The 11,511-nt window shown below is 36.6% G+C and overlaps 1 protein-coding gene across 4 annotated transcripts in view; it reads left to right on the forward strand.

Annotated features, from left to right (window-relative positions):
* RSPO2 (R-spondin 2) overlaps positions 1-9,844 on the forward strand; it is a 181,737-nt gene extending 171,893 nt beyond the window's left edge. For 2 of the 4 annotated variants that reach the window (XR_008702334.1, XM_055546437.1), the window contains one exon: positions 7,042-7,955. Coding sequence is in view for 3 of the 4 variants with exons in the window: in XM_055546437.1 (XP_055402412.1) it covers positions 7,042-7,100 (59 nt within the window). In the remaining variant the exon portion in view is untranslated. Of the gene's footprint in view, positions 1-7,041 lie in introns of all 4 variants that reach the window. The other 2 variants (XM_055546443.1, XM_055546433.1) reach the window with 1 other exon arrangement.
* The last annotated feature ends 1,667 nt before the right edge of the window (positions 9,845-11,511 follow it).

Genomic DNA, 11,511 nt, shown 5'->3' on the forward strand with positions numbered 1-11,511 from the left:
ATAAGCTACCATGTACGCTGTACTTACCAGTTCATAAAGGGTTTTCAGTTATGATGAGGTCATGGACTTTCCTCCTAGAAGTCTGTCAGAGCAATATTAGTTGTTGTCTAACGCTTTTCTGTCTTTTGAAAAGTAACTATTGCTGTGTCCTTATCCAGGGACTTTTAAAGCTGTAAAATTGAGAGAGAAATACTGAAAGCTGGTTCCAAATCCAGTTCTGCTGCTGATTAGCTGTAGGAACTTGGATGGGTCACTTGAGTTTTTGTGTACCTGGCCTGCTTCATTTCTAAAGCATTTAGCAGAGCTGGACTAGAGCAGAGAGTAGTGATGTCAGGCATACTTGCTGTCTCTCCACTGTTTTGAACACAGCCCACTGACTGAGGCTGGGAAGCCAACACCAGCAGAAGCCTTGGCTAGGAATCATCACCTAGTGATCAGGTTTTGTACTTGACATTAAATCTCCGTGCATTTCCTGGACCAGAAGTTAATGAAGATCATTTTTAAATTTACAATTCCATTCTCGTAGATAAAGAGATGTGAGAGGAAAAGACCTACTGTTTGCAGGTAGTTTATGGTAATTTTCCTCATAAGAAAATGGAAACCTGAGTTTATGAATAATACTTTTTTCCTCCTAAATCCATGTTTGCATAATTTCAGCAGATTTCATCTTAACTGTTTTCTTTCTTCTTCGCCTCCTTTACCTTCAAACATCTTTTTAATAGAAATGTAATTACTATATTTTTCCTCACCCTGCATTTGGATCTTGCTATGTATTCTTTAGTCCACTACAGAGCTTACCATTGCCAGCCAAAAAAAGAACAAAAAAAGACCTTCAGTTGGGGTTAAAAGAAAGTGTTTAAGAAGTGAGAGCCTAAAACCTCCCCTGTATATATATTTTAAACCAGAGATACTCTTACAGTAAAAGTGAATTATTGCCCCCTTGTGGTAGAGTTATATATTTGTTTTTTTCACACAAATGAAATTTTGGACAGGGTATTTCAGGCTTCACTACCCTGAAACTCTTTGTCCTTACAGTGAATTTAAAGTAGTTATGAAAACAACTTGAGATATTTTTGAAGCCACCTCTCTGTTTATTCTCACTCATCTTAAACTCTATGGAACTTGGTCTAAATTGATTTTCCTTTTCTGTTTGAGGTACCAGATAATCAACTGGAGTGATCAATATTATATGGAACAAACTCAGATATTATTCAAGTTACTTTTATGTAATCTTGATGGCTTCACATGAGTTGATAAGGACTCAGGAATAGAAGTTGTGTCCTATACCTGAAGCACGATAATTTTATCCAGAGCTACTCAGGAAATTTTGAAACACCACTTGCAGGACATCTTAGTGGTAATACACTTAATTCATAAAGGTTTAGGTCATCCTCAGGATTACTTTTTCTCTTCTTCTCTCATCAGTTTGAACAATGAAATAAGATTTTTAAACTAAATGAGACTTCTCTTTCAGTGAAATAGGCAGCAGACCTCATGCCACTAAATTGTTTCTGAGAAGAGTAGAGAGGCCTCAGAGAGAAAGGAAGCCATTTTGTAATTGTCTTTTTGCAACAAAGAACAGTAACATTTTACAGATAGTACACAGAATTGGTTTATTGAATTAGTGCTTACAAGTTAGTATAAATCTGCATAGGTAGTACGTATTCTGAATTCTGAATCATTTTCATGTTATATGTTCAGAGAAACCCATTTTCTTGGTTATTTTTTACTTTGGATGGTTGTCACTCTCCACCAATGGCCTTGTAATATGAACAAGATAACTAGTAAGTTATCTCCAGATTGTGTGTATATTTTTAAAAGCATATGCTCTTTTTTTCTTTTTTTTTTTTTTTACATAAAGATGAAAAGACTAAGTGACTACTTGGAAGTTTCAAATTATGACTTGAAATTCAAGATGTCTAGTGAAGTTTCCTTAGTAGGTGGCTGGTTATTTTTCAACACCATGACGTTTATTGGATTGTCCCTAAAATTTTCTCAAAGAAAATTTGATCACAGTCATCAAACAACTGTTGAACAATTTGCCAGTCCTTTAAAAAGACAACAGTCTCTCTGTGAGATGTTTATTTTTTTTTTCTTTAGTGAATTCACTGAATTTTATTTATTTTTTTAAATTTTATTTTATTTAACTATATTTTTGAAAAACCAGATAAAAATACAATTAATGAACTTTGTACTACTGTTATCAAGGAGCCAAATAGACTCATTTCCTTTACTCATTCTAGCTCACTCTCTCTGGCTTTCCAGATGATGTAAATAAATAACCATCACTATGTTGTTCTGAACCATTATGAACAGTGGTAAGATTTTTATCTTGGGCTGTGTAGAATATAGAGGGGTAGGTCCCAGTCATGTTCATCATATTTGCCTCTTTGGACTCCTTTCTAGATAAAAAAAGGTTTGTGAGCTTAATGTCTAAAATATTTAGGTAGTAGTTCTTAAGGTTTCACAGCTTAGATACTTTTGTGACTGATGCCCCTACTGAGGAACATGCTTACCACCACAGTATGAATGCTTTTGAATGACAGCTTTTCCTTATACTCATTATGATAAGTTTTAGGGACAAGTTATACTAGTACTCCTAGGAATAAATTTGTCATGGCCTTAAAATACAAAAACTTCAATTCATAGCTGAAAACAAACTATTATTTCTGTAATCATAAAAAAGTCATGAAAAATTATAGTAGGACATTTAGGTAATTTGCAGTTTTTCTAGAATAATGGTAAACATCTCTTACGTGTATATATCTGTCCAACTTTAGGTCACTTTCCTAAGATAGATTTCTAGATCTAAGTCAAAAGTTAAGAATATTTTTAATGCTTTTGACACATTGCCAGATGGCTTTTCAAAAAGGCTGTATCAATTTTATATTCTCATAATGCATCCTGATGCCTATCTTATCACAGTCTCACTAGCTTTCACATATTTTAAGAATTTTTGCAGTGACAACTCATCCTAGTTGGAGGTTTTAATTATGAGATTTGATTCTTGAAATATACTTAATAGCTATTTTACTTCCTTTATGAATTACATTTGTCTTTTGTCTGTTTATTTTTAGCTTTTAAAGTATTTCAGGAAGCAGCTGGCACTTTTCCAGAGAATTATCAATCACTCTTAAATAAATAAATCTCAGTTTCTTTAGTTTGCTATTGGGCAAACTAAAGTTGCTCATACAAAAAAAGAGAAATAACCCAATTTCTGTTTGTTGTCTACATCTCAGACCTTGTGGCTTTAGATGTTGAAGCAACCTTATGTTATGCATCCAGCACCCCATCTGAAGTCTAAGATTCATTGAGTCAGTAGTTACAGACTTCTAGTCCTCAGTTTCAGCTGCTTTGAAGGATCACTGGAGGTGACTCCCAAGTCCCCATAGTGAATTTCATAAATACAGTGAAGCCCAGGTTCCAGTCAACATCACAGACTTATCATTAAAATTTAGTAAAAATTGGTACTGGTTTCAGGTGATTAGCCTCTTCATCATAGTTGTGGCTATAACAATGGTAATTATGGTCAATTACATTTGCATGATGTGGCTTACTTTGTTCTGTTGTGTGTGTACATGTGTGTCTACAGAGAGAAGCTTTTATCTTTTTCCATAGTCACAGCTACTGAATTTATTTTTCAATTTTTTTGTATTGTATTTACCATAAGGAAATCTTTCTCAAAGCACTTAGTAATCAAGATGCAAATCCTAGACAGCCTTTGTATGTTATGATGTATGTACAAGAACCATTGTTCCAATGATGAAAAGACTCGTAGCTAAATCTAGTAAGAGGAAAAATCATTTGAAGACCTTCCTTGAATTAGGGAGCTTATGAAAGAATGAAATTCATGTTTGATTGGCAGTGGAGCCGATATTTTCACAGCTTCATGTAATTTGTGACTCTGACTGATACCTTGGTTCAAAATCATCTATCCTATTTCTGATTCTAATAGCAGCAATCTACAGCTAGATGTTACGAGTATTTCCATAAGGGACTGTTCACTTTTTTTCTGTAGAAGAGTTGATAGGTTATCCTGTTGGACCATTTCCACATGTGTGCAAGTCAATGTCATTATGTTGGTTAGTGTAGCTTTGATAGCATCCTTCTAACTTTGTTCATTTTGATGATAATCACGTCTCGCTCGTGATATTTTACACATCTTTTCATCCTAGGAATGCAACCTTTTTACATAATGCCTCATAAGCTTTGAGGAGAAAGATGGTTGTAGTATCTTCATTTTATAAATGTAGAAACTGAAAGTCACAGCCATAATGTGTTACTAGACAACTCAGTTACAAGACTGCCTACCTACTGGGTTTCTTTCCTCTCAGAGGGGCCTTTCTCTATGAAATGCAATGTTTTCCTTAAAAATTGTAATATCTGGGCCAGTCATCTTTTGCATTTACATAACAGGGCTGTTAATATTTGCTCTGTAGATCAAATTCTGCCTGATCTTGAAGAGATTCTTCTAATAGTGACTTAAGGCCACTCTGAAGTACCCAGGATATGCAGAATTTTTCACTTGAGTTGAACATACCTGAAGGCTGACAATCTCCTCATAAAACTCAAACCTTTTCTGCTCATCTTGGGCAGAACATTTTCTCTTGTGAACTAAGAAAGTTTGGTTCATGAGTTGAGTTACTCTTTGGGTGACTGGCATCATATTTGCCCTTAAATGTTCAGGGTGAATGTGCTTGATAATGTGAAATAATCTGAAGGTACAGAAGTCATTCTCTTAGTCTAATTTCATAGTCACAGATGTTGAGAACTTAAGTGGAAATGAATTAACAAGCTCACATGTCCAATATAACTTACCTTCAAATATATATATATTTTATTAGGCTTAATCTTCCCAATTCTTTATATCTGAAAATCTTAGTAGAGTTCAGAAAATGTGTGCAAGACCCATTTCATACCTAATGGTAGGTTATGTTTTAATAGTTTATTACTCAGAGTTGGCTTAAAGTCAAAACAACCTACTGTGGACCACAAAATGTTTTCAGTTCATTTAGGACTGTCCGTGGTCAAATCTGGAGAAGGCTATGGCACCCCACTCCAGTACTCTTGCCTGGAAAATCCCATGGACGGAGGAGTCTGATGGGCTGCAGTCCATGGGGTCACTAAGAGTCGGACACGACTGACCAACTTCACTTTCACTTTTCACTTTCATGCATTGGAGAAGGAAATGGCAACCCACTCCAGTGTTCTTGCCTGGAGAATCCCAGGGACAGGGAGCCTGGTGGGCTGCCGTCTATGGGGGTCGCACAGAGTCGGACACAACTGAAGCGACTTAGCAGCAGCAGCATGGTCAAATCTTGGCTAACCAGCTTTAAGCCTTTGGCATTTGCAATATATCCTACATGAGAAATAGGGCTGACCAAAAACAAAACCAAGCAATGAACCAATAGCACAGAGATGTCATTTAAGAGAGAGATCTAAGGCAAATTTTAGGGTTGTAATAAAATCTCCCAAAACATCTCTAGTTGGAACTAGTACCATATAACTTATTACCAGTGGGATAATCATACAATCATATAAACTAAGTGTTCAGAAGCATTTCTGAATTTTCTGCCACAATATGAACTGCCTTATGCAGATACTGAATAACTTCCCTACCACACAGTGTTCCATCAGCCAGCAAACACAAAAACCACTTGGCACTTACAGTTACATCACAATCATACATTAGGTAAGTGACATGAAACTAACCTTCTCTTTTCAGTCATTAAGCATGGATTTGCTGTTAGTGAAAGTAGGGAACATTTAACATTCAACTACATAATTTATATGAAGAATTGAAATGGTGATTGTGAAGTTTTATTTGATGTATATTCAGCATATATCTTAACAAATTTTAAAATCTAGGAATGTTTGCATAAATATTTTTTCATTTAATTTTGTTTTGATTCTAAAAGAAATTCCAGCCTTTAAATAAATGAAACAGAAATGGACTGAATTTTTAAATGATAGTCAGCAGTGAATTTTTTTAACAAAATATTTTTTTGAGAGAGAACATAGAACTAAGAAAACCTTCATAAAACTTTATAAGTGGAGCGTCTTTTAAAATATGCTATTTTATTTTAAGTATTTCTCTGCCCTCATTAGGTGAGTCTCATCATTAGACACAGTGTTACTAAATAGTTGTAACTTTACAGTTTCTTTGATTAATGAAGCCATCCACTAAAGTTTCATTGGGTAGGATTAACTACATTTAAAGATGGCAAAATGCCATTATAACATTAATGCCAGAATTTAATGAGAACCAGAAGTTAACTTCAAGGACCTTTATAATTTAATATGAGGGTACCCTTATATTCTTATTATTTTACTGTAGCATCCTATCTTTGTTCTCGTGATAAAAAGTTTAACTCAGCAAAGTTGTACTTATTGAATACCAACTATGTGCCTACCAGGTGCCAGCATCTCATGAGTGAGACTATTTTCCATTCTCAAACAAAACAGACCATTTCTGATCAGAAAGAGGAGAAATGAGAACCACCTTCCTCACTTAAAAGTCCCATGACCTCCTTTAATCTTGGATGACTCTAGTTTCCTACAGCACGTATCTATCATCCTAACCTCTGGTCTGTTTATTTTCCATGTCGTGTCATCAGCCACCTTCTCCACTGTCTGGATTGAAAAGCTGACCAGCTATGTCTGTGTAATAAAAGGATCTCAGGAATATTGGATTTCTTAGATGTAGGAAGAATGGAGATCATGGATTAGAATGGAATGTTCTATTTGTGGTACCGAATAGCTATACCTCACAGGAAGAGAAGCTTATGTTTTGTGCAACTACATGATAAAATTGGAAGTAGGGACAGGTAGAAGAGGAAGAAGAGCTGACAGGAGGATTCTTTTCACTCTGTGAGGAAGAACCTTCCTGTACTGAAGGTGTACAGTACCAAACTACAAGTGCAGATGAACTTTCAAGCTCTTTCCTGTTCTAAAAGTCCCATGATTCCTATGTGCTTAGAACCCAAAGAGGGCAAAGGACCTAAAGCAAACATCTATGTTCCTTATTCTTTTTTCTCACAGTTCTATGTAGACATACTTGCAAAGAAATGTTGAGACCTTATGAAGACTGGAAATGGTAACCACAAAGTGGAAGAAGTCAAATACAGTAGAGACCAAGGGAAAACTGCATCCTCAAACTCCTGATGGAGGAAAACCTCAACTATTTAGCTGTGGTCTGGGCTTCCTAGTGGCTAAGGTGAAGAGGAGAAACAGGAATAACGGGGTGTGATTGTTTTTTGGTAGTAAGACACACCCCTGCTAGTTTCTCAGAAACGAGCATTTTTCTTGCTCTCAGTAAGAATACCTTGGTTAGGAGGATTTATATAAAAAGCCATAAACCACATAATAAATGATGTCCTCATGAATTTTTATAGAAAATAAAGAGGTATTCCACATATGTCATTTCAAATATTGGCCTTTGGAGAACAGTGAGGGAATAATGTTAAAAGCTAGACATTTTTTTCTCCCTTGGGGCAGGGAGAGGGGTGTTTGAAACTTCTGGTATATTTACTGTAGATAAATGCTTATTTTCTTTTGACCCACTGACATGTGGAGCAGTAGAAAGATGTAAAGATGTCTAGTACAGGGAAGCATTGTTAAAAGGAGGAGGGGATAAATGGAATTTTTGTGGCAGAATGATATTTGCAAGACTGATCAGGCCACTGGGAGGTTTTTAAATATGCCAGTTCCCTGTAACGGGAAGATCAGTCTCTGAGACAGCATATCCAATTTAGTAAATTATTATTATTCCGTCAAAATTAATGTGAACAATTTTCTCTTTGAGGCTGCTTTTTCCATAGGTGATGTTTTCCAGATGGGCTTTGTGTAAAACTCTTAATGTTTTGTGTTTTCTTTCCGAGAGCAAGAGCCTTTTCTGACATGTCTTCATTTCTTTCTCTTCCGGTTTTTGTAGGGAAGAGAACTCCAAAAGCAAAGGAGAAAAAGAACAAGAAAAAGAAGAGGAAGCTGATAGAAAGAGCCCAGGAGCAACACAGTGTCTTCCTAGCTACAGACAGAGCTAACCAGTAAAATAAAAGACACAGAGGGTGGAGGTTTGGTTTTGTTTTGGGTGGAGGGCAGGGGGTGGTGTTTTTTGCAAAAGTGCACACAGCTACTCTCCACTCCCGGAATAGTGGTGGCATTTGTGCTGCTCTGACCAGTAGCTGTTCCCAGTAACCTTGTGAAAGGAGGAGCCACAAGCGTGAGCTCTGTGTTATTTATGCTTTGATTTGCATCGGGAGACTGTGAAGGTGGGTGATTGCAACCTGCAGCCAAGGCAGCAGGAGTGAGTGCAGAGCATGTGACTGGGTTCCCTGTGTGCCCCAAGGCGGAGGGGCTGCCCGCCCGGAGGTGCAAGGCTGCAGACCCCCCACCCCCCAACTGGAGAACTGACTTGTGCATATTTATGGAAGGACGACCCTTGGCAGGCAAAGTGCTGTTTCACTTGTGACCTGTGTTTCCCACGCTGTGCATTTTCAAGGATCAGTGTATGTGGATATCTGCCTAGTGTTACCACACGTTGTTCTCGGCATCTGTTACCTTCCAACTGTTGTGTCCGGAGACTGCTCTTAGCGGCAGGAATTCCTGCTCAGTTTCACAGCAGCTCGGATGTGTACATACCCTGCTGGGGCTGCATATAAACCTCTTATTTACTGTATATTTATGCTTTTTTCTGTGTAACAAGTCATACCCAATTAATGTTATGTCTCCCGTTTCTAGTGGTTCCTAACCATCGTCCCGTAAATGACTGTTCTAGTTTTGCAAATTGTTGAATGTTTTGCTGCCCCTTGAAACTTCTCTTTGTGGGCTTATTTCTCATTGTAAAGATAGGATAAGCTAGTTTGTACATAGGATCAAATGACCCTTGTCAGAGAATTTGAGTATCAATAGACCTTTCCCACTCCTCACCATAGCTAAAGCATGAGGCATCTGGAGGTCAGAAGCCAAAAACTGCCTTTGAGTCTAAGATGTGATGACTTTATGAAACACAACTGCATGAGCAATTATATGCAGTTACTTATACTACTACTCATGCAGTTTCACAGGCCAGCTAGAGCATTTTTCAAGTTTTTACTTTCAAACTTCAATATGTATAGTTTTTATTTAAAGCAATTCCTGACTTGCAATGACAGAGCACCTACCAATATTCTTGGGTCAGTGTAGAAATGACCACCTCATGAGACCATGCATAGAATTGGAGGAGAAAACACGATGAATTCCTACAATTACTGGTCAGATCTTAACAGGGCCCCTTTAAGCCAGAATTTCTGATTCAAGACTGAGAGAGGAACCCTGCGGAGACTTCCCAGGTGACTTTCAGAGTAGTTGTTTCCAAAAACACCATTGTCCACTAGGGGGTATCAGTTCTTAGAGGGTTTTGATAATGATGCTTCTTCCAGAAGCATTATTATCTTCCTGGATGATCCAGAAGAAAATTAGAACCAAAAGGAATGGTGGAAGATTTTTTTGAGGGAAAAAACAAAGCAAGGTAAAAGCCTTTTTTCTCACCTTGCATTGGCTAAACTACCTCTTTGCATTTTTGTTTAACTTTTGAGTCAAAAGCATCTTACCAATAAGTATAAATGTCATGTACATCATTATGAAAATAATATTGCTATGAGATAAGCCATATATGAATGTTGTATACAACTTTAGGGTTTGCATTTAATCCTAAAGTGTTCACCTCCTTTCACATCTATTTAGACTATATTCCTATTTACTAAGTGGGGAGGGGGCTTCTTTATATAGTGCTTCATCGTTAATAAATCAATACTTGTTCTGTTTCTGGGATGTTCTTTTTGTGCATTAAAAAAATTCAAAATTATTTTTGTGGAGTTATTCTTTTCTTTAGAGATACATTTAGGGGGAAAAGCAATATTTTAGCAACTGTACCCCCAAATAGTGGTCTTTAAAAAGAAGCAACTTTTTAAAACCTGTGTTTGTAAGTATATCGAGGAGATTAGTTTAGCTATAAATTGCATTGCAGCAATGGAGTTGGACATGACTGAAGAGACTTAGCATGCATGCAGAGTGATTAAGAGTGGGGATTTTAAAGCCACACTGCCTGAGGTCTAATTTGGACTCTGAAGTAACCTGGACTCTGAAGTAACCTGGAAGAACCTGTCTTAATAGGCCTCAGTTTTGTCATCTGTAAAATGGAGGTAATAGTATTACCTACTGTGTAAGGTTGTGTCTTAAGGTAAACTGTGTAAGGTATGGTCAGTACAGCATGGTGTAGACTAAGCAATACACAAGTTACCTGCTACTCTTATTACCTGTGTCTTTGGCTATTTATTCCCCAAATTATCTTCCTTATCAACCAAATAGAATATATTTATGAAAATATCCATTCCCTTCAAACTATTTTTGATGTCTGGATATTCTTTGCTCAAACTTTTATAGGAATTGATTAAAGCTACTTGATTTTTAAGCCTCTAGTTATAAGCAAACTGCATGCATGCACTCAGAGAGAGAGAGAGAGAGAGACCGACTACAGGGTAGTGCACAGCTTCAGGGTAATTATACAAAGAAGATCTGGTGGTTTTCCACAAGTGGCTATACCATTCCTATACTTCGTACAGTGTATATAAATAGAACATGTGAAACTGCTTTTCTTAGTATTTTCAGGTATCTTAGCATCTGTAGAAGTAAAATATGGAACTACAACTTTCTCAGTTAAGAAGCTTGAGTGGTATTTTGATAGGGATTGCACTGCATTGTAGGTTGCCTTCAGTAGTATGGCCATTTTTCTTTCAATCCAAGAAAACTACCTTTCCATCGGCTTATGTTGTCTTCAATTTTTTTCATCAGTGTCTTACAATTTTCTGATTATAGGTCTTTTGCCTCCTTGGGTAGGTATATTCCTTTATATTTTATTCTTTTTGATGTGATGGTAAATGAGATTGTTCACTTAACTTCTATTTTGTTTTGTGTTGTTTTTTAATTTACTTTAAATTGGAGGTTAACTTCTCTTTCTGGTAGTTCATTGTTAGTGTATAAAATGCGGTATATTTCTGTACATTAATTTTGGATCCTGCAACTTTATTGAATTCTTTGGGCTCTAATAGTTTTTTGGTGGCATCTTTGGGATTTTTCTATGTATACTCTTATGTCATCTGCAAAGAGTAACAGTTTACTTCTTCCTTTCCAATCCCTATCAAAATAGCAATGGTATTTTTTACAAAAACTAGGGCGATTTTTAAGATTTTCATGGCACACAAGAGACTGTAAATAGGCAAAAAAAATCCTGAGAAAGAACAGAGCTGGAGGAATCCCATTCTGACTTCAGACTATATACGACAAAGCTACTAATTAAATCCAGTACAGTACTGGCACAAAAACAGACACACAGATCATTATAAATATATATGCACCCAACATGGCACCACATATGTAAGGAGAATGCTAACAAGTATGAAAGGGGAAATTAACAATAACGCAATAACAGTGGGAGACTTTAATACCCCACTCATACCTATGGATAGATCAACT

The sequence above is a fragment of the Bubalus kerabau genome, chromosome 14 (assembly GCF_029407905.1).
Source record: "Bubalus kerabau isolate K-KA32 ecotype Philippines breed swamp buffalo chromosome 14, PCC_UOA_SB_1v2, whole genome shotgun sequence".
NCBI lineage: Eukaryota > Metazoa > Chordata > Mammalia > Artiodactyla > Bovidae > Bubalus > Bubalus kerabau.